This window comes from Mus musculus, chromosome 9 (assembly GCF_000001635.26).
Source record: "Mus musculus strain C57BL/6J chromosome 9, GRCm38.p6 C57BL/6J".
NCBI lineage: Eukaryota > Metazoa > Chordata > Mammalia > Rodentia > Muridae > Mus > Mus musculus.
The window spans coordinates 57534250-57557272 of NC_000075.6; the positions used below are offsets into that span (position 1 = coordinate 57534250).

Genomic DNA, 23023 nt, shown 5'->3' on the forward strand with positions numbered 1-23023 from the left:
AGAGGGCATCTTTAGACTATAGAGCAGTATTCTCGACTTCCTGATGCAGGAATCCCCCCACCCCCAACCATGAAGTTACTTTCATTGCTACTTAATAACTGCAATGTTGCTGCTGTTATGAATTGTAATGTAAATACCTGGTTTTGGATGGTCTTAGGCAACCCACATGAAAGGGTCTTTTGACATACACCCCTCCCTAAGGGGTTGTGAGCCACAGGTTGAGCACTGCTGCTGCAGACCATTCATTAGCTGAGGTAGGGTAGGGTAGTTTTATACATTCCCACCTACCACCAGCTCCTGACTTTTTCCCTCCCAACTCCACATATTTTGAATCAACTTTGAAGAATATATGCTTTCAGGCCAGCAAGATGGCTCAGTGGGCGAGGGTGCTCGCTCTGAAGCATGATGGATGACCTGAGTTCAGTCTCCACAGCTACACAACAGGAGAGCCCAAATCGTGAAAGTTACTCTGACTTTCACACCTGTGCACACAAGTTATCTAGCAAAAAAAAAAAAAAAAAGGTATAAAATACAGTTCATATTTTTGCATAGTCCAGTCCATCCTATAATCTGCGTGTCTTGCAGTTCACTCATGGTGGCACTTGTGTTTAGCTCCACACTCAAGAAACAGAGCCATGTGGACCACTAAGTCCAAAGCCAGCCTGGTCTACATAGTTCCGGGCCAGACAGCAACAAAAAAACCCTCTGTGCTATGTGGAATTTTAACTATATCCCTCTCAGGAGACATGATCCTGGCTTTTTGTTTTGTATTTCAAGTCAGGGTTTCTCTGTGTGGCCCTGGCTGTTCTAGACCAGGCTGGCCTCAAACTCAGATCTGCGTGCTCTGCTTCCTGAGCGCTGGAATTGAAGGTATTTGCCACCATATCAGCCATATTGTAGGCCCCCCCTCAAGTTTTTTTATTTCGTTTAAATGAGTGTGTGGAGTTCAGGGGAACAACTTAAAAGATTCAGTTCTCTCCACTAAGTAAATCAAACTCAGGTTTGGTTTGTCTGGCATAGTGGCAAATGCCTCTGGCTGAGACATCTTGTAGCTTTTCATATCTTCCTACCAGGTTAAGGCAAACAGTAGAATGTAGCAGTAAGGTAGGAAATGGGGTTTAGATTCAGACCTGTGTTAAACTCTTATCTACCAAATAGCACTTTTCTTGAGACAAAATTACAACTTAACAGTGAGGGTGAAGATTGTCACCAAGGCGAAAATGTTTTACTGCCAAGTACATCCTGGGTCCTCCACTCCCACCCCTAAAATTAGGCAACTTCGTTTTTCATTGTTTCCAAAGAGCAGAGTTGGAAGGTTTGTTTATAGGCCACACAGGGGCAGAAACAAACGAATGGATTGGGTGATTACTTTGCTCTGCTTAGAAGCCTAGGGCAGGGAGACAGGAAACAAAACTGACCAATACAGGTAACTTCTGGTTATTTTTTTCTACAAAAGAATTACGGCAGCCAGGCAGTGGTGGCCCAGGCCTTTAATCTCAGCACTTGGGAGGCAGAGGCAGGTGGATTCCTGAGTTTGAGGCCAGCCTGGTCTACAGTGTGTTCCAGAACAACACAGGCTACAAAGAGAAACCCTGTCTTGGGGGGGGGGGGAAGAATTATTATTATTATTATTATTATTATTATTATTATTATTATTGAGGCATAGAGAGCTATGCTGTCACACCGATGAAACCGGTTTGGCATATCTGATTATTTCTTTCACCTGATTTCTCAGGCCAGCTTCAGTCCGGTGACTTGGAGTTTTGTGGATTAGCCAGATCTTGTGGATACTGATCTTACTCCAACAAAATTGTCTCACTTATTTTGGAAATGAACTCGGCTTCATGTGTGTTAGGCAACATTCAACAACTGAGCTGTATTCCCCAGCTGAACAATAAACTGAGTTGTGTGTTTCTGGAAGTAAGCAATTCCAACAGCTGGGAATGGTAGTGTAAACCTGCAATTCCAGTACCTGGGAAACCAAAGCTCGGGGATTGTGAGTTTAAGGCCAGTCTGAGCTACATAGCGAGATTCTGCCTAAAAATAAAAGGAGTCCGGCAGATAGTTTGGGGTGGAATTCACAAGATAGCATAGGTTTTATCAAATCTGATTTTTTTTTTTTCCCAAAGCTCTGATCCCAAATGCTTCTTTTTCTCCTATGCAGCATTTTTTGTTCTTTTGTCCCTGGGTTTCGGCTGTACAATATTGACCTACCCTTTGACAATGTGTTAGCCATGGAACAGTCTCGCGATATTTGGCAGTTTCTACAAGGATCTGGAGCTTATTTCCAGCCAGACACAAGCACATCCCTTGGGGGCCAGAGTCAAGAGTCTTGACACAGCCTTGTACCCTGCCACATAGACTCAAGAGTGCACTTTCACCCTGCTTGCTGGTGTCCAATTTATTTTTGCTACTGCAGGACTTTCGTTCTTTTTTTTTTTTTTTTTTTTAAGACAAGGACTTATAGCCCAGGCTTGTCATGAACTCGGCCTCCACCTCCCTTGACCTGAGCTTACAGGTGTGCACCATCATTCCTAACTTCCCATTTTACCACCAAAAGAGGGAGGGAGAGAAGAGGAAAGAGAGAGAGGGAAAAGGAGAGGGAGGGAGGGAGGCCTTTTGCATGCCAGGCAAGAAGTCTATCTCTGGGCTATATAATTCCAGCCCCAAGGTTGTATTTAAGTGTGGAAATATGCCTAAAGAGAGCCAGCTGTGGTGTATGCCTTTAATCCCAGCACTTGGGAGGCAGAGGCAGGCAGATTTCTGAGTTCGAGGCCAGCCTGGTCTACAGAGTGAGTTCTAGGACAGCCAGGGGGCTACACAGAGAAAACCTGCCTCGGAAAAAAACAAAAAACAAACAAAAAAGAGCCAGCTGTTGCCAAGGTCTCGGACAGGCAAGAAACCAAAAACCGGTGGCATTTGTGTAGGATGCCGTGGGTAAATCCTGACCCTCCCAGGCCTGTTTTCTAGAGAAGAGCCCTGTAGCCCCTTCATATGAGCCCGACCCCTCCTGTATTGGTCTTAAAGGAGCCCCGGCTGCGGTGAAAGAGGCCTGCAACGCGACTTGGGTCGGCACAACCCGCTAGCCTACCATGTGTCATTTTACTTGACTACAGACTGAACTGACTTTCCTGCACATCCACAGGCTCAGACAGACTTCGGGTCTCAGAGTACCTGAAAGGCAAGACCTGGGCTGGCCAGTTCCTGACGGGTAGGGCGGAACCTTGATGCTCTCTCCGCAGCAGGCGGCCGGAAAGCGCCAAGGGAAACCCGCGCCTGCGCGCCGCCATCTTTCTAAAGGCGTGTTACGTCTTGTCATTCGTTCTTCCCCGCGCCGGTCTGGCCACTGGCGGAGCGGGGCGGGACCGGTCATGGCGACCGAGGAGTTCCGCGGGCATGCGGTGCGGATGTCCACCCAGGGGTCTCAGCCTGGCGCGGCTCCCGACAGCGTGGCAGGAACTGCGGGGCTGCCCTCCGGACAGAGCGGCGGCGCGGGCCTCCGGCTCGGGGAACGCCCGCCCCCCGCCATGGAGAAGCGGGGACCCTACTTGGTGACACGCGCACCTTCCATTCAGGCTAAGCTGAGTGAGTGCAGTGGGCTGCATAAGGGTCTCTGCCCGAGCGGGTTGCTGTGGCCTGGGGTTGGTCTCTAGAGCCCCGTGATCTTGTCCCCAGAGTGGAGGGGGTTTAGGTGCAGCCCTCTCCTGTCCCCGACAGTCCGAAAAGCAGCAGAATGGGGAAGACCTGGCTGACATAAGACCCTTTGACTTCCAGAGAAGCACCGGGACCATGCCAAGGCCGTTCTGCGGAGAAAGGGCATGCTGGGTGCCTTGACGAACCGACCCGATTCTTCAGGGAAAAGGTCTCACTGGGCTTTTTACTTCCTCTGTCAGCAGCGTTCAAAGGCCCTATCCCTTCCTGTTTGGGAATCAGGGCACTGTTTAAGGTTGAGCTAGCTAGCTTATTTGCTGGTATCTTAAGAATGGGAACTAGGAGGGATGGGGCTGGGTGGGAGAGTGAGAACTGGAACTACCTCTACTCTTTATTAAAAGACTGTGCAAAATAGAAAAGTCATAAAATAGACTTTGTAAAAGGGGAGTTGCATCAGTGCACAGATAGGATAGCATTAAAGGATGAGATGGTTGCTGGAGTCCCGGGAGTGAAGATGGAGAGCCCGTGCAGTATTTTTGGAGTTTTTTTTGTTTGTTTTTTAAAGGCAGAATGGTACCCTCTTAGAGCTGAATAAGACCTCACACAGCTGTTTATAGCTGAAACTCAAATGTGACTTGCCTGGGATCCCCAGGCTAAGGTGGAAAGATGCAGCTTTTTACCTGGTTCCTGAAATGGGGAGGTGGGCCTTTCCTAGGAGCTTTCAGTGCAGTAGAGTGGGCCAGAAAAGAATCCGAGAAGCCGGAGCCAACTGCATAGAACAGCAGTTCGTGGTGACTGTGACCGGGTAGAAGGAAAGTCTGGAATAGTCCACTCAGTTCTTTCTGCATAGGGATCAGGGCTCTGGCCTTCCCTGTGAAATGCCTCTGCTTTCTTCCCCGCCCCATCTCAGGTCAGTGAAGTTTAACAAGGGCTACACTGCTCTTAGCCAGAGTCCAGATGAAAACCTGGTGTCCCTCGACTCTGACAGGTGAGTGCTTTCCTTGGAAATAGTCAGCAGTGACTTGAATAGATCAGCAGAGTGCTTGATGCCCTTGCCTGCTGCCTTTCTCCCCCGAGGCCCTTCATGTACACTCCAGGGCTGCTCTCTTTTGACTGCTGTCCCTTCCAGGGATAGCATGGCTGGAAGTGTTCCTGTCCTATTGGGCTTGCACTTTTAGCGAGAATCACCTGCGGGAGCCATTGGTGCTCACTGGGACTCTGGGCTTGAGTTCTCTGGTGTGCAGTCTTTGCTTCACAAGTCCTTCAGACCCCCTTGCATGCCCTCGCCATTTGCAGCTGTGCCACAGAGATGTCCCCTGAACTGATTGTCTTCCTCTTCTCCTAGTGATGGGGAGCTGGAATCCAGATATTCCTCCGGGTATTCCTCTGCAGAGGCAAGTCCAGAGCGCCTATCTGTGCAGGGTCAGGCTGCAGGCAGGTCACCACCCACCACTGCCAAAATGTTTGTGCTGCCTGCTGTGTGCACAGCACGGTGCTAGATTCCACTTTGCTCCCTAGTCTTCCACTATTCCCTCTTCCCTAAGCAAAGAGAGACAGGCATCTTAGGATGGCTGTTGAAATTCAGGAGACTATATATCCTCAGAGCTAGAAGTGATGTCAAGTCCATAATCTTGGAATCCTCTTTCTAAGTTCCGGCTAAGTGTCTATAAACTGTGCTGGAATGCTTCTTGTGATTGGTCACTCACTACATCTAAGAAACATTGCTTGCTGCCCTCTTTGGGTAGTTTCCAGGTCTTCTGTTTCTTGCAGCCTGGACCCACTGGTCATAGGTTTGCCTTCCAGTGTTGAAAGGTAATTCAAGGCTTCCCTTTTTTTCTCTGAGTCAGCATTCAACCCTCCCCCACCCATCTTCCACTGAGCTTGCTTTCTTCAGTTCCATCTCTGGCAATAGTATGAGCACACCTCCTAGGCTGGTCTTTAGGACATCTTTCTAGAGTGATTGTCCCAGCGAGAACCAAAGGGACAGAAAATTCTCAGCCAGGCATGGTACCATGTGCCAGTACAAGTACAAATGAGCTGCAGTTAGGGACATGGCCGCACTGGGTAGCTCGTCTTTATTCTCCTAGGAATCATTGGTTAATCTCAGTTTTGCAAAGGAGAAAACAGCTTGCACATTGTACCCTCCTTATATGTCTAAGACATTAAGATTGTCAAAAACTAAGGAAATTCTGTCAAGAATCACAAGTCTAAAAATGTCCTAGCATCATTGATGTCCTGCCTACCAGCACCCTGGTGAAAGCAGGCTGGCTTTGCAGGAACCTAGCCCTGCCAGCACAGAAGGAACTAGCAGCAATGCTGTCCCCCTACCACTTTCTACTGTTCCACATATACCTCTAATACTCAAGCCTAGTTTTCTGTTGCCAACCTTCCTCTCTACATAGCCCTGGCTGTCCTGGAACTCGCTCTGTAGATCAGGCTGGCCTTGAACTCAGAACTGCCTGCCTGTCTCCCAAGTGCTGGGATCAAAGGCATGTACCACCACAGAGGACAGCCCCATATTCTTCAATCTTGATATGGATATCTGGGTGACAGATTTTTAAAGAGAAGCCTGGCTGGTTCTCAGTGAGCCTCTGGGGAGTTCCTCACTGCTGGAAAGACACTGCACAGAAAGGGCCGTCCTTCTGTAATGCAGGATGTGCAGAGGCCTGGGGCTAGGTAGAGCAGGGACCTGCCTTTAGGCAGCAGCTCTGTATGCCTCGCATCCTGTTTTACACTTCTGTCCTCTTCCTTTAGCAGGTGAACCAGGATGTGAGCCGGCAGCTGCTGCAGGATGGATATCACCTGGATGAGATTCCAGATGATGAGGACCTGGACCTCATTCCTCCTAAGCCTATTGCTTCTTCCGCGTGTTCTTGCTGCTGGTGCTGCCTTGGGGATTCTTCCTGTACCCTCCAGTAGCCATAGCCCTCCAGGATGGGCCGATGGCCCCAATGGCCCTTCACAGTGATACTCAGTGCACTGGGTATCACCGCCAGCCTAGAACCACTGGAGGCATTGACCTCTGGGGAGGCCAGTGGCCTACAGGAGCCCTCACCTGGTGCTTCTCATGTCAGAGGCCCCCGTCTGGGTCATAGGTGATAGGTGGAAGTCGGCAGGTTCCCACTGGGGCAGTTTCAGGAAGCCACTTTAATAAGGGAGGAGAAACTTCCTGAGGTTCTTATGCTGATTGCTAAGAAAACCATTTACAGACATTCTGACTCCTCCTGAGGAGGGAGAAGAAAGAACGAACTCCTTCACTCAGGCTGTGCTGGGGGTATGGTGAGAGGCAGAGAGCAGCACTTTATGGCTTGCAGGAGGAATCTCAAAGAATACAGCTGGGAAGCGCCAAGTGGGTTGTTCCTTAGGTTACAGCAAGGAATCTAACTTAATGATGGAGTGGGCCTGTGGCTTTCAGAACCTCTGAACTTGGACCATTCTGCTGGCCCTGCTGTCTGGATGGGCTTAGTAACTCTGTTGGCCCTTCCCCTGTTACAAGAGAACTGCTCTGTTGTATATGTTTATTTATCTGTAGTTCCTTGGCATTGGAGAGTTTCTCCGACTTTTTTTTTTTTTTTTGAGGTAAAAATTGGATTGGCAGGAATCTGCAGTTTTTGTTATTACCAGCAGAGGGAGCTGCTGGGAAGTTAGTGCCTTCCTATGTTTAGCTGTGTAAGCTTTTGAGAAGTATTGATGGATGAGAGGTGTCCTGGTGTAGCTGTGTGACTCTGGCCTACATGGAAATGTTTAGACAGGATGGGAAGGGGAGACTTAAGCCAGCTCCTGGACCCCACTTGAGTTGATGAATCTGCAGTGCAAGGAGGCCTTCCCTCTAACAAGGCACATTTCTCTCCCCAGCACAGGGCTCACAGGCTGGTAGAGCACTTGCCTAGCCTGTGCAAGGCTAGGGCTGATGCACAAAACAAAACAAAAAAAAAAGCCTCTGGGAGAACACAGCTAAGCCCCAAGCCTGAGACTCAGTACTAAGCCTCTTCCTGGAATCTAGTTTTCCCAGTCCCCCTCTGCCCGGGTCCTCCTCTTTGGGGTTTTTTTTTTTTTTTTGGTTTTTCGAGACAGGGTTTCTCTGTGTAGCCCCCTGGCTGTCCTGGAACTTACTCTGTAGACCAGGCTGACCTTGAACTCAGAAATCCACCTGCCCCTGCCTCCCAAGTGCTGGGATTAAAGGCGTGCGCCACCACTGCCTGGCCTCTTTGCTTTATCTTACCCAGGTGTGTGGTGAGGCTTGGGGTAGATACGGTTCCCAGCATAAGGGGCGGCAATAGTCAGAGTTAGGGGTTGGGCACCACATGTGACTGTCCGTCCAGTGATTACTGGAGGCTTAGGAGAAATGATATGCCTGCTATGTCCTTTCATAGGTAGTAGCAAAAAAGGTAAGATCAAAAGATAAGGCTTTCCCTATTACTTGGCCACAAATCTGTTCTCATGATTGTTGCCAGTGCCTAGCAGGGGGTTTTGTTGTTGCTCTCAGGCTGTGGAAGGCTGAAAAGAGTATACTATGTCTAGGGGCTTTTTACTCGACTGCTTGGCAGCATCACAAGAAGGAAGATGGGACAGAAGCCAGAGGCACATCTACTTGGTTCTTGGGTTGGGTCATAGATGCTGCCTGGGCTCTACAGTGGGAGTCTGCAACTCTGTGCAAGGATCTCATTCTGAGCACTTTATGTATGGCCTGCAGGGAAGGAACACAGACCATATCCAGGCTTCTAGGGCTCTGCAGAGGTGGAGTCCTCATGTGCAGAGGGAACAGAGATAGTACAGAGTAGAGAAAGACTTGGTGGTAGGGCTCAGTGAGGCCACAAGGGCTTGTGGAACTTAAGTGTGGAGTTCTATTTCTGTTTGGTTAAAACAGAGTAGCCTGGACATTTGGCAGCTCCTGGGGGTGGGCAGTGCCCAAGAAACCACACTCTCTGGGGTAGTTGTACTTGGCTAGAACTGTCCCTGGAAGGAAAGTTGTCGAGCTAGGTGGCCTCGTGTGGAAAAGCATTACTTGTGGAAAAAGCTCAGTAGTGTCCAGCTAGGAGGGATAGAAATGGGCAGCTGTTAGGGGACAGACAAAAATAACACCAATAAAGGCACAGAGGTGCTCACACCCTAACTGCCTTAATTCCAAGGGCTGGGTGTTCTGCGGGAGGCTGTCCCTGGGAAGGAGGGCGTCTGAGCCTCCTCAGGAGTGCCTGTGCCTCCCCCACGTTTGTTTACACTGCCCCTCAGTCCTCTTTCTTGCCTTGCACTTTCATAGTCTGTTATAATAAATGCAGTCCTGGTAGTGAGCTGTACTGTGCTGCAGTGGGTGGCTTGGTTTGGTTTGGTTGGTTTGATACAGTTTTTCTGTGTAACCTTAGCTATCCTGGAACTCACTCAAACTTAGACCAGGCTGACCTCAAATTTAAGAGATCCACCTACCTCTGCCTCCCAAGTGCTGGGATTAAAAGCCAGCTTTGGTTTTTTAATCTTATGTGGGGGGGGGGGGTACACTTAAGTGTGTGTGTACTACATGTATGCAGGTGCAAGAGTCCATAGAAGTCAGAACAGGCGTCAAATCTCTTAGAACTGGAGTTACAATTGTGAGCCACCACATGGGAACTGGGAATGAAACCTGGGTACTCTGCAAAGACAGCAAGTACTTTTTAACTGCTGAATTGTGTCTCCAGCCCCCAATACATAGCACTAGCCTGAGCTGTCTGATAACCTCAACAATACATAAAGGGGCTACGAAGATGGCTCAGTTGTTAAAGTGCTTACCATGCAAGTATGAGGACCTGAGTTCAAATCCCTGAGCCCTCACCCCAAGCACCCAAATAAGAAGCCAAAAGTAGTGGCACACACCTGTAATCCCAGTTCTGAGGAGGTCAAGATGAAGGACCACTGAGACCTGCTAGTTAGTCAGTCTAGCTGAACTGGTGAGTTCCAGGCACCAGTGAGAGACCCTGTCTCAAAAAAAGGTGATGGTTCTTGAGGAGTAACACGCAGGTGCATGTATGTGCACATACATGCCATGTGCACATACATGCCATGTGCACATACATACCATGTGCACATACATACCATGTGCAAACACCAGGGGCCATTAGGAAGCAGAAGCAGAGCTCCAAAGCCAACCTTTGGAACATGAAGACAGTCTCAGAAAAAGTCAACTACAGGAGCAGAAGGCCTCCCTGCAAGCTGTCCAACTGAGGCTGGAGCTGGCTTCCTCTCCCACCCCTTCCTGTAAAAGCATTCTGGAATCCAGCCTGCCCACCCCCACGAAGCTGTATGAAGAATTCAAACCAAACCTGGACATCATCAGAGAGCTCCTTCCTCCCACATCAGGGACAGGCATACCAAAGGCTGACTGCTCTTCACTCTGTATCCTCAACACAAGTGATCTTTAATTACTTTGACGGAGCTAGAGGGAATACGCTTCATTAGTCCACTGGCCTACCCCTTCCCTTCCTTCCCTTCCCTTCCCTTCCCTTCTCTGCAGCTGAGAGCATGCTGAGCTAATGCTGGGGGATGCATGCTTTGTTAGCCTAACACCTCAGCTAGGGCAGAGTGGTTGCCTCTTTGGTGGACACACTGGCTCAGAGGTAACAGTGTTGAGAGGGTACAGAAGAGTGGCAGGCCTCAGGCTTCATGCATACAGAAACCTTGTCCTGAAGATGGTCCAGCCTGGGCATGCTCCTGGAGTTACTAATGCCAAATTTACTGCTTCTAATCCAGTATACATTCAAAGAGTGCACAACAGGGACAGGGATTGGGCTACACCTGAAATATGGAGCTGGCCAGGATACAGTGGTAGGCAGAGAGACTAAGAACTAGTCTCTACAGCAGACAGCAGGCCCGGAATATCAGCAGATCCTTGGGCACAGTAATCTTCAGTAAGACACTCTCATTGGCTGCAATGAAGAGCACTCCACCACGGTACAGAGGGATTTCTGCATGGGCTGAAGGTATGATAGCTGTCACTGTCCCTTGGACCATCAGAAGGATGCTGGCAGAGTCTAGTGTTGAGACTTTGTATTCAGTGACAGAGCTAGGGACCTGTCAGAAAGAAGTGATAGAATAGTATAATTTGCACTCTACTCCTGGGTTCTAGACCACCTTGGGGGCTTTGCTGCCTCCTTTCCCATTATTCAAGCTCTTGGCACTACGAAGGCCCACATCTGGTCCCTGGCAGAGAGACAGATGGGCTCTGTGGCTGCCCCGACTAAGTGGGCTTGACAGGAAATCCAGCCCCAGGTATCCCCATGTAAGCTTCACATGCTACCCAGGGAACCTTCCTGGTCCACCTACTTACCTCCATCTTCATAACAGTGAAGTCTGGCACAGGAGGATCATAGATAGAGAGATAGGGGTCATCTTGACTCTGTGCTGGGGCAAACAGCCTGTTGTTGCTGGGGCTAGGTGTGTAGTTGAGCATTTCACACAGGGTTGGCACATCAATGAATTTGGGTGTCAGGCCAGCACGCACGGTATTGTCCGAACATGCCATGCATTCCACGCAGTCTAGAGACAGAGAAATGTCATGTAATAAGATGGTGAAGTACGCCATGGAAGTTGGCTCTCTAGGGCTGAGCCTCCTAGCTTAGGCCATGTGAGTGCCTATGAATTGGGTTAAAATGTGTGAATAGCATTGTAAGAAAATATGTGAAGGTATTAGGCCCCAAATTATGTTAGCCCCTGCATTAGCAAGACTTCTGCAACAGAATCCTGCAAACAGTCAAACGGGACATCCAGTCAGACATGGTGGTTCAAGTCTATAATCACTGCACTCACAGGCTGAAGGGGGGAGGGGGTGCCACACATTTGAGGCCGGCCTGGGCTACAGAGTGGAGACCCTGTCTTAAAACAAGAACAGCAATAAAAAGGGAGGCTCCCTGGGCAAAAATGCAAGCATGAGCACCTGAGGTCAAATGCCAAGACCCCACATTAATGCCAGTGTGTAACACAATGGTGGTAATCTCGGCAGTCCTCCGGGGAGACAAGAGACTCTCTGCAAGTTCACTGCCAGCTAGACAGGAGTATGTGGTGAAAAAACAAACCAAAACCCATAAAAAGAAACAAAATCAAAACAAAAGAGACCCTCAAACCAAGTGGAATAAGGATGAACCTCCAACCCCCAGGCTCCTGAGCTCCTTGCACATCCTTTGGTCCATGTGCACCTGCATTCACACACAAAGAGCATCCTTTTGTTGCATCACCCATATTTTAGTGTAAAAATCTCTCCAGGCAGGTAGCATTGGTATGCAGTCACAAGTGAGAACAGCAGCTTTGTCCAGTGTGGCTTGCCTCAGATTTCCACACTCATCAAAGGAGCTTAACATCAGAACTTGTAGCTAGTGGCAGATTGTGAGCAGTATCTACCGCCCAGCTGGCAGCTACTACCATCCATACTGGCTCAGTCACCCCGAGGTCACCAACCTCTCTCTTTCAGCCATATGAACAAACAAGGTCCAAGGTGGGTGGCCCTGGGGCTTACTACTAAAATGGGCTCACCTCCCTTCAGGTAGGCATGGGGTACGTTGGCATCCAGAAACATGGCTTCCCCAGGCTTCAAGGTGAGCAGGTTCAGGAAGTAGATGGCGAAACATCCGATATCACCTGGGTGCTGTTGGTGCAGCTGCAGCAAGAGCTTCCCATAAATGTCCTCCATATTGTTTCCGTCAAATACTGAGGGTCACAGAGCATCCCAAGGCCACTAAGACACACATGGTATCCACAGCTTTACCCTGACAAGGGAGCCTTGGTGAACAGTCCCTACCTGACAAATGCAGCTCTTAGACGGGGCCTCTCTTAAACATCCCTCATCCCTCATCTTTGCACAAAAATATCATCTCTCACCTCAACCATGCACAGGTCTGGCCTGGCTACAACAGCTGGGCATTGTGGTACACAGCTATAATCCTAGCACCAAGGCAGAAGGCTCACCGTGAGTGAGAGGTAGACAGATTGGACTGCTGAGTATGACCCTTTCTCAAATGATACAGGCTAGGGACGTACCTTAGTTGGTAGAGTGCTTGCCCAACATGCATGAAACCCTAGGTTTGATCCTCTGCCCCACAAAAAAACAGGGATGGTGGCACATGCCTGTAATCCCAGCACCCGGAAGATGGAGGGAGGAGTGTCAGAACAGTAAGGCCATTCGTGCCTATATAACATGTTTGAGGCCAGCCTTGGATACAAGAAACTTTCTCTCAAAGAGAGGTATGGGGGAAAATTATATGAAAAAATATTTAAAACACATATACCACTAGCATCTGTTTAGATTTTGACAAAAAACATTGTCTCCAGACAATTGCCCAAAAACAGTCTCCCAATTAGGGACCACTTATTGCTCTTAAGCTCAAAATCTATTACAGACAGGGAGGTAACCCGAAAGCTTCATGGAGAGTGTCAAATTCCCTACTAACCAAGGACTTCCCCTTTGTTAGCACTTCAGCTCCCTCCCATGTCTCAGGAAGTCTGTCCATCTTAGCAAACTGGGATGGTTGCCTACCCCAGAAAGCACAGGGCACAACATGCTATGGGCCAAAATGTGCCCTGGAAACTGACCAAGAGAAGAGGCGCTCAGCCTGGGCCAGAGGGAGGAGGGAGGCGTCTTGGGAGGGCAGGAGCAGGGTGAGCTGAGTTTCCTGGAACACGCAGATAAGGGAGGAGTGTATTCAGAATGTGCAGGACCCACAATAAAGAAAGCAGTGTTCGTTCCAAGTGGGAGGGTGGTTTCGGTCTTTGGTCTTCACATAGATACTTGCTCAGTGCCTACTCAGCTAACACTGGGAGGAACATGAAGTCTCTGGCCTGGAGATTCCCCGGTTTGAGCAAGTGAACACATGGTGGTAAGGAGTCCCTGCATACTTGGATGTCAGAACCGAGCGCAGGCCAAGGTTCTCTAATAGTATGCAAGCAGGTAAGATACTCGGAACCGCGACACGGAACGAGGGGGCATGCACAGGTGAGAGAAAATGGCTGTAACACCAAAGTCACACAGCCGACTTAGGCAAAGACTGAACCGCAAGAGGGTTCTGGGGCTGCCTGGAGAAGGAGCTGGCCAGTCGGGCAAGGAGCTAAGGCTACATCGAGGAGCTGCCATGTAAGCTCCTGGCTGAGACTCTGCCAGGAGTCTCACTGTGTTCGTTGACTCTGCAGGACAACAGAGACTCAACCACACCCGCCTTGGTCGTTTCCTGAACTCTGTTAGCACAAGGTCAGACATCTTTAAGGAAGAGGTTGATGGTTCAGAGCACAAGGCTTGCGTCCTCTAGCGAAGGGTGTGCTTCCTGCTCCCTAGCCCCCCAAATGCAAGTCTGCCCCACGGCAAGCAGCCGGAGAGTTGGGAGGAATCTGGGAACACCTGGAGAGAGGGCCCTGCTAGAATCCATCCTCTAGGCCAGTCTGCTTCCAACCACCTCAAGGAAACCAGTCTAGAAGAAGCATTCACCCTGGGGCCGCAACTCCACCAAGACTGGGAAAGAAACGGTAGCTGCCGATCTTAGGACCATCTAAGTTTGGCCCCTTTTAGTGTCCTGCTTGGTGAAAAGGGCCAGCAATCCTGTCTCCATGCCTCATCCCAGCCTGGTGTTGGGAGCCCAGGCTTAGGCAGCGTACCCACCCAGGCCCCTGCCACACCCACCTTGCTGGGAGATCCGTTTCACCAACAGGTTAAGCTGCTCCACCACCACCTTCTTCTCACTCTTCATCAGGTGGGAAAAGCAGTTCCTCAGAGCAGAAGCCATGGCCTCAGTATCCCCACCCACGCTCTCCTTCAGCTGTGCTGTGGCATCATCTCCAATCAGCAACTGGAACTCAGGCACCTCTGTAGGGTGGCCAGGGCAAGGAGATGTCAAGAATGAGGAGACAGGACAGGAAGAAGTGAGGTCCTCCCACTGCATCCCTAACCAAAGACCAGCAGCGCTACCCAAACCTTGCTGTATAGACATGGCTCACCACCAGCCCTCAGCAACCACACCTGAGCCTGGTCTCACCCTCTGGCCCACTGGCCCCTAAGACTGCCTCATGAGGCCAAGATCCCTTTAGTCCCTACGATATTAAGCCTCACTGTCTCTATTTCCCCTCTGGCCCAGGCTCCTCCTATGTTCCAGGCCCAGTGCATGTACCCTCAGCATTCCCACCCAACCTTACTCTTCATAAAGGTCACAATCTCCTCCACTGGCCGGAAACCACACAAGCCCTGGAAGGAGGTAAGGGCAATGGCCATTTCTGGCTTGTGGTTGGCATCAGGGTAGTGCTCTGGAGCCTGGAGATGCAGCTTCTCTGCCAGCTCCTGTGGATGGGCAGTGGAGGACAACAATTGGGGTACAGCTACCATCATTAGGAGTACCAGCCTCTGCAGTCGCTGCTGCCCACCGCTCCATTTACCAGAAAACAGTGGCTTCTTACCTCTGGCAATGATCGCAGTCAAGGCATCATGCAGAAACTTGGAGTTCAGCCTACCCAGGGCAGAAACATGGGCCAGGGGAGAGCTGGGACAGACTTAATTAAGAGGCCTGGCCTGGGGCCAGGAACCCTAAACAGGAGGCACATAAGCTGTGTGATGAGGGTAAATGATTTAGGGGGAGGTAGAGTTAGATTCTATCTGGAGTCTCAGGTCATCCTCAGCTACATAATGCATTTGAGGCCAGCTTGCGCTTTGTAAGATCTTTAAAAATCCCCAAATTAGGGGTTGGAGAAATGGCTCAGCGGTTAAGAGCACTTGCGGCTCTGGCAGAGGGCTCAGGTTCTTTTCCCAGCATCCACATGGTGGCTCACAACCATCTGTATCTCCAGTTCTAGTGGCTTTGATGGCCTCTTCTTTCTTCCAAAGGCACCAAGCATGCATGCGATGTACATACATACACGGAGGCAAACACATAAAATAAAATAATCTTTTTAAAAAGGTCCTGGAAGCCAGGCATGGTGATGCACGCCTTTAGTCCCAGCACTTGGGAGGCAGGCAGATTTCTGAGTTCGAGGCCAGCCTGATCTACAAAGTGGGTTCCAGGACAGCCAGGGCTATACCGAGAAACCCTGTCTCGAAAAAAAAAAAAAAAAAAGGTCCTGGAGCTATAGCTCTGTGGTTAAGAGCACCGGTTGCTCTTGCAGAGGACCTGGGTTCAGCTTGCACCCACACAGCAGCTCATGACTGTCTGTATCTCCAATCTGAGGGAACTCAAAGCCCTCTTCTGGCCTTCCCACACACTCTACTCCTAGAGTGCACAGGCCTACACATGCAGGCAAAACACTCATATACATAAAATAAAAATAAGTATTTTAAAAAGAGTTTAGTCAGACTGTATAAGCCAGGCTGTGAGAAGTTTCCACGGTGGGGTGCAGCTGAGGCAGCAGCTGGGGTGCCTGCCCTGTCCTGGAATTCCGGAATTGAACTCTCCAAGAGAGCCAGGCGGGGCAATGCCAGATAAGAATAGACCTAGGCTGGGGGAGGGGAAGCCAAGGACAAACTTAGAGACTCTCTCTTGGCATAGGCCAGTCAGTTGTCCACTTGCACTTAGCTTCTGTATGTGTCACCAGCATCTGAGCCTGAGCAGCCAAGCTGTTGTTAGTAAGACTTGAATTTCGCTAGAGCCTAGTATGGGTGGAGGGAAGCAGCACTAATATCTGTGGGGAGGTCCCCCCAAAAGCCCTTCCCTACCCTGACCTCTGCACCCTCTGATCCCGTACCTTGTTAGGGTGTGCCTGGATAGACAGGGCCGTGTCCACTGACAGTACTTTGAAGAGGAAGGGCAGCTTTCCATTAAAGGTGTTTTTGACCTTTGAGCCCAAGCAGTCCGGGTTTTCAGCAATCCACTGGCCTAAGGTCTTCTGGGAAATACGGTTGTCAAGGATCTTGGCATCTCCCCGGGGGTGTGTCCCCATCCACAGCTGGAAGAACAGGAAAGTTGAGAAAAAAGGAAGCAACTGACAGCCCTGGATGTATGAAGCATGTATCCGTATCCGCTTATGAGGTGCTCTTGGGGATCAAACCCAGGGCCTCATCTACAGAAAGGAGGTGCTCTACTATCGTCTGTCCAGACACTCAAACGTCTCCGAAAGCATGAGTCTCAACAATAGATCTGTGAGGAGCTAGTACTCATTTATTTTAGTCTCAAAAGACATAACTTTCCTGTTTTGATTGTTCTCTTCCCATAAGAAGGAATACATTTGGGATTAATATTAAATAAAACATTGGGGAACTGGAGAAATGGCTCATTGGTTAAGAGATCTTACTGCTCTTCCAAAGCACTACCAGTCAGTTTCCAGCACCCACATCAAGAGGCTCACAATCTTCTACGACTCCAGCTCCACGAGATCCAATGTTTCTGACCTCCACAGGCACCTGCACTCACACTCACATAACCGCATGTCCACAAACACACCTATACACAATATAAAATAATTAAAAATAAATTTTAAAGAAAAAAAATTAATGAAAGTCAAACACTTGTTTATGGCTAGGGCTGCTGTTACATGTCTTTAGTCCTAGCACTCAGTACACAGAGGCCAAGAGATTGGACATTCGAGGTCTTTCTCAATTGTACAGCAAGTTTGAAGCCAGCCTGGGCACTCTGAGACAAGTTCTCAAAAAATCAAAACAAAGCCGGGTGTGGTGACGCACGCCTTTAATCCCAGCGCTTGGGAGGCAGAGGCAGGTGGATTTCTGAGTTCGAGGCCAGCCTGGTCTACAAGAGTGAGTTCCAGGACAGCCAGGGCTACACAGAGAAACCCTGTCTTGAAAAGAAAAAAAAAAAAAAAATCAAAACAAATGAAGATTCAGTAAGAGCTAGATCTACTAGGATACAAGAAATGACACATGTTTAAGCTATGTGTGGTGGTGCATACCTTTGATCCCAGCACTCAGGAAGCAGAGGCAGCCAGATCTCTTGAGTTAAAGGCCAGCCTAGTCTACAGAACAAGTTTCAAGACAGATAAACACATAAAGAAACTAACACTCTCTCTCTCTCTCTCTCTCCACCCCCCTCTGTGTGTGCGTGTGGCGGGCTGTCCCAGATATTTTATCCTCTCTTATATGAGGCAGGATCTTGGAGGAGAGATCAGACAGATTCTCCTCCTTCAACCTCCCTAGTTGTGTGATTGCAATGCTCTGATTACGCTTTCTTTGTGCATGTATTTGCACTGATCCCAGAACCAAGAGAATATCTACACGCTACAGAGATTCCTCCCAACTGATCCATATGGCTTGTGTCAGATCCTTTGGTCTCACGGTAAAGTGGACTGATGTGCAGTCAGGGTCTTACCTCTGCATATGGCTTGTCCTCTGAAATCTGGGCCAGTGGATCACTGCTAGCCAGCAGGCATGCCACTTCACTTTTGGAGCCCACCTTCCCCCAGGCATACTGCTGCACCACACAGGAAAGTGGGAACACTGGGGACACAGACAGAAGGTTAGCTGCCATTCCACTCTTCAGACCTGGCCCTAGTGCTGGGGAACCAGGAATGGGGGAGGGGACTCTAAGGCCATAGACGTAGAGTCTATGACTTGTGGAAGGTCACTCCTCTCTTCCACAATCGTCGATATTCCTATCTGTGAGATTGGCAGATACGGATCTTCTCTGCCACGGAAAAGAATTGAGTTGGGGTGATGGGGAAGGAAAAGGAACTAACGACTCATTTCTCTGCAAGCGGTCAGTCCCGAAGTGATTCGAGTGATACGACCCCCGGCTATACTACCCACCCCAGATCCTATCCTTGTGCTCAGCGACCACAGAAATGGTCACGATCCGCTAGGTCTTGCCAGTATAGGTCCCCAGGACGCGACCACCACCAAGATAGCTAACATGGGTAAACGGCTCACCTCGCGGACTCGCCATCCCAGTTGCCTGAAACCCGGCTTCAGGAACGTTAAGTTCTTCCCAGCAGCCTCCGCTTTTTCTGCGCGCGGAGCTTCACGGGAAATGTAGTTTGCAGAGCCCACCGCCTCTTCCCTGAGCAGTCAGGAGATTCTGTTGCCTAAAAGCATTATCCCTAACTCTTGATTTCAACAGTCCTGCTTCAGCCTTCTTTTACCCGTATGTAAATACTGAGAACTCGCTAAGTATCACAGATTGTTCCAAGCATACATCAGAGAACAAAATAGCACTACTTTTGTGCTTTTTCGGGGCCTTTAGTCTAGAGAAGGGAAGTAATTCAATAAATCTTATCAGTGTGTTAAAAGGCAATAAATAGCGAAGCATAGTGGCACACTCCTATAATTCCTGTAGTTAGGGAGCCAAAGCAGAAAGCTTGTCTTGAGTTTGAGACCAGCCCTGTTACAACGGTCATCTGGGTAAAAAGGAGAGATTTGAGGAAGAGTGAAGAGTGTTCCTGGCAGAAGAAAGAGCTAGCAAGAATCTCTAGTGCTGGAACTTGGGAATGTGCCTATACTGTACACGATTAAATAACAAAGAGGTCAACACTATCTGGGCAAAGGGACACACAAAGGCAGGGAGGCAGGCAGGCACGCACGCACGCACATATGCGTGCACGTACAGCGAAGGAAAGGGGGTCAAGCAAAACACGCGATGTATAGGGTCATGTGCTTTCATGAGGATTTTAGAGGTTCCCCTGAGTGCCAGTGGTTAGAAGGTTATTGGTGTGATGTAACTATGATGGTGGTCGCAGATGTTACTACCCTCTTCCACCCCCTATGAACTTCTGTTTCTTGCTCTGTAGAATGGGGATAGTAATGTATAGATCTACCAGATTTATTGTAGGACCTAAGAGGACTGTAAAGCAGTCAGTGCTGTGTCCCTCTGACCCTCCCATCCTAGGTGATTCCAGAACCCAGCACTCCTCCAGTCTGAGCTGCTCACAAGCTGTGCATAGGACAGAGAGGAGGCGTCCCCAGGAACCCTGCACAGGGAAGGCAGGGGATGGACTTTTGTTAGAGTAATCTTGTTACATCCTCTGTAGAAAGTCTCTGCCATCCGGACCTCCACAACAGCCTACAAGGAGAGAACCCAGCTGGAGACCCAGACTCTCAGCTGCCAAAGCTCCTGGGAACTGGAGAGAGAGGAGAGAGGGGAGATGGGAGGGGGAGGGGAAGGGGGGAGGGGAGAAGGGGAGGGAGAGGGGGAGGGGAGAGGGGGAGGGAGAGGGAGAGAGAGATAGAGAATATTAGACGCTGGAGAGAATATTAGAGGCTGGAGACAGAGAGACGGTTTGCAATAACACTGCTCTCCCAAAGAACCCAGGTTCCATTCCCAGCACCCACATGGCAGCTCATGACCAACTGTAGCTCCAGTTCCAGGGAGTCTGGTATCACCAGGCACACACATGGTGTACAGGCATACATACAGGCAAAACCAGGTACACATAAAATTACAAAAAAAAAAGCTGGACCCAGAAGTTCAAGAGGCACTTTCATTGAAGCCATTCACAGACACCAGAATTAGAATCACTTCCACAGAGTATCTTTTGCATAAGAAAAATATATACTTTAATTATTGAGACAGAATGTTCCCATCCCATGCTACCCACTCCCACACAGGAAAAATTATCTGCAAAGGGAACCAGGGTGCCTAGAGGACCTAGAATCTTCCACTACTCCCTCTTGCTGGTCTGGGTTCTCTCTTTTTCCCTGTCTCCCCACCCCCACCCCACCCACCTTCTCCTTTCTAGGCCAAGTCTAACTCGTCATCACATTCCTTTATGGGAACTTTGTTATTGTTTTGAGACTGGGTCTCACTAGCGCTGGCTGGCCTGAAACTCTCAGAATTCTGTCTGCCTCTGTCTCCTGGGTACCACTACAGCCAACTCTGCTTTACTTTGCTGCCAGTGCCCTGCTGAGAGTTCAAGCTGAGATAGCAGCTGGCTCTCATTCTTGTTAAGCCACATACTGTGCGCTTTCTAAGAACCCTCTCCCTTTATGATTGAGATACTGTAGTCAATAAACCTTTTAGCTTCACTTGCTTTTGAATATTTTTTTTATTATATGTGTATTTGTGCCTGTGAGTAGGATACACATGAGTGCAGGTGTCCACAGGGGACCAAAGGCATCAGATCTCCAAGGACCTGGAGTTACAGCTATTACAAGCCATCCAACATGAGTTCTCTGCAAGAGCAGTACTTGCTTTTAACTAATGAGCCATCACTTGCTTTTAAATAACCTTAACAATCACTAATTTGAAAGCCCAGCTTGGTGCAGGGCATGGTGGCGCACACCTTTAATCCCAGCACTCGGGAGGCAGAGAGGCGGATTTCTGAGTTTGAGGCCAACCTGGTCTACAAAGTGAGCTCCAGGACAGCCAGAGCTACACAGAGAAACCCTGACTCGGGGGGGGTGGAGGGGGGGGGCAGCTTGTTTACACAGACCTGTAATCTTAACTCAGGAGGTTTATGCAGGAAGATGAAAAGTTTAAGGCCAATCTGAAAAACATATATTAAGTTCTAGACCAACCTAGGCTACAATGAGACCTTATCTTTAAAGACAGAGAAGTAAAGACTGGTAATGACAGGCAGTAGTGGCACACACCTTTAATCCCAGTACTGGGGGCAGGGGAGGGGGGCAGAGGGAGGCGGATTTCTGAGTTTGAAGCCAGCCTAGTCTAACAGAGTGAGTTCCAGGACAGCCCAGGACTGCACAGAGAAACCCTGTCTCGAAAAAAACAAACAAACAAAAAAACAAAAAACAAAACAAAAAAAAGACTGAGGGGTACAGCTCAGAAGCAGAGCACTGCCTAGTGTGTTTAATGTCCTAGACAATCCCTAGTAGGTCAAGAAATAAACAAAACAATTACTGATTTGAGCTGTGTGTAGCAGTACATACCTATAATAGAAGCATTCTGCAGGTAGAGGTGTTGTGGGGTAGCCACCAGAGAAGACTGCTCAGATGTGGTTTTAAGCTCTCATGAGTTTATTCACCCACACTGGGTGTTGGGAATCCCAGTGTAGCCCTGAGCCTTTCCTGGTGACCTTTTAAGCACAAAAACCATATTCTGGGTTGACATAGTTCAGCTAACAAGAACAGTTAGCCAGAAGCAGAACTACAGAAGCCAAAAAGCAAGGTTAGCACATTTAGAGACTTTCCAAGAACTATGGCCTTTGATGGATTAAGACTTTATTTTACTTTTGGCAGGTGATGCCATCTACGAGCTGAGTTTTACAGCCTGAATGGTTCTTCCATCATGGAGTCAGTTGTGCTATGGTCTGGGGCCCTGCTTCAGAGGCAAGAGGATCAGGTCCTCAGAGTCATCCTTGGCTACATACTGAGCTGGAGGCCAATTGGAGCTGTAGAAGGCAAGAAAGAAAGAAAGAAAGAAAGAAAGAAAGAAAGAAAGAAAGAAAGAAAGAAAGAAAGAAAGAAAGAAAGAGACTGGAGCTGTAGAAAGCCTGAAAGAAAGGGGGAGAGAGAGAGAGAGAGAGAGAGAGAGAGAGAGAGAGAGAGAGAGACTGGAGCTATAGAAGGCCTGAAAGAAAGAAGGAAAGAAAGAAAGAAAGAAAGAAAGAAAGAAAGAAAGAAAGGAAGGAAGAAAGGAAGAAAGAGAGAGAGACTGGAGCTGTAGAAGGCCAGAAAGAAAGAAAGAAAGAGAGAGAGAGAGAGAGAGAGAGAGAGAGGAAGGAAGGAAGGAAGGAAGGAAGGAAGGAAGGAAGAAAGAAAGAAAGAAAGAAAGAAAGAAAGAAAGAAAGAAAGAAAGAAAGATGGGGGTGGGTATGGGGGACCTTTGGGATAGCATTGAAAATGTAAACGAGGGCTGGTGAGATGGCTCAGTGGTTAAGAGCGCCGACTGTTCTTCCAAAGGTCCGAGTTCAAATCCCAGCAACCACATGGTGGCTCACAACCATCCATAACGAAATCTGATGCCCTCTTCTGGAGTGTCTGAAGACAGCTACAGTGTACTTACATATAATAAATAAATGAATCTTTAAAAAAAAAAAAGATTTAAAAAAAAAAAGAAAATGTAAACGAGGAAAATACCTAATAAAAAAGAAAGAAAGAAAGAAAGAAAGAAAGAAAGAAAGAAAGAGAGGAAGGCAGGCAGATCTGCTATAACTTGAGTGTTGTGATGTATTCTTATAATCCTAACTGTTCAAAAGGCAGAAGGCTGTGAGTTCAAGGCCAGCCCCAGCAACTTAGTGAGACTCTTGATTCTAAATAATTGTTTTATCTCCCTCCCCCAACACTCGTTCCTTCCTTCCTTCTTTCCTCTCTTTCAACAAAGTCTGACTCTGTAGCTCAGGAAGGCCTGAAACTCAGGCTGCCCTTGAGCTAGCAGTAATTTTTCTGCCTTAGCTTACGAAGTGCTGGGATTACAGATATAAGCCACCATACTCTATGAAATAAAACTTTAAAAAAAAATGGTTAGCAATATTACTTAACGGTGGTAACTCCCTTGTCAACATTCCCAAAGCTCTGGGTTCCATTCCCACTGCTGAAAAAATATGT

The 23023-nt window shown here is 48.7% G+C and overlaps 2 protein-coding genes across 9 annotated transcripts; one reads left to right on the top strand and one right to left on the bottom strand.

Annotated features, from left to right (window-relative positions):
* The first annotated feature begins 2435 nt into the window (after positions 1–2435).
* Fam219b (family with sequence similarity 219, member B) lies at positions 2436–8939 on the top strand. 4 transcript variants are annotated; one of them, XM_006511558.4, is made up of 5 exons: positions 2436–3585; positions 3775–3862; positions 4562–4639; positions 4997–5045; positions 6409–8939. In XM_006511558.4, the coding sequence occupies exons 1-5, from the start codon at positions 3228–3230 to the stop codon at positions 6568–6570; spliced, it is 735 nt and encodes a 244-aa protein (XP_006511621.3). In that variant the 5' UTR covers positions 2436–3227; the 3' UTR covers positions 6571–8939. The 4 variants fall into 4 exon arrangements, with proteins under 4 accessions (XP_006511621.3, XP_006511622.3, NP_001159836.1 ...); NM_001166364.1 differs by having other exon boundaries at positions 3279–3585; positions 6406–8938; XM_006511559.4 differs by lacking the exon at positions 4997–5045.
* A 1071-nt stretch (positions 8940–10010) lies between these two features.
* Positions 10011–18563, bottom strand: Mpi (mannose phosphate isomerase). 5 transcript variants are annotated; one of them, XR_001778789.2, is made up of 9 exons: positions 18455–18563; positions 17898–18025; positions 16324–16524; positions 14788–14929; positions 14279–14461; positions 13201–13280; positions 12145–12346; positions 10946–11154; positions 10018–10689 (listed from the first exon to the last, which is right to left on the bottom strand). XR_001778789.2 is itself a non-coding variant. In NM_025837.2 (8 exons), the coding sequence occupies exons 1-8, from the start codon at positions 18468–18470 to the stop codon at positions 10471–10473; spliced, it is 1272 nt and encodes a 423-aa protein (NP_080113.1). In that variant the 5' UTR covers positions 18471–18503; the 3' UTR covers positions 10019–10470. The 5 variants fall into 5 exon arrangements, 2 of the variants coding, with proteins under 2 accessions (XP_006510834.1, NP_080113.1); XR_001778788.1 differs by having other exon boundaries at positions 10012–10689; positions 12145–13280; NR_151692.1 differs by lacking the exon at positions 13201–13280 and having other exon boundaries at positions 10019–10689; positions 18455–18503.
* Between the last annotated feature and the right edge of the window lie 4460 nt (positions 18564–23023).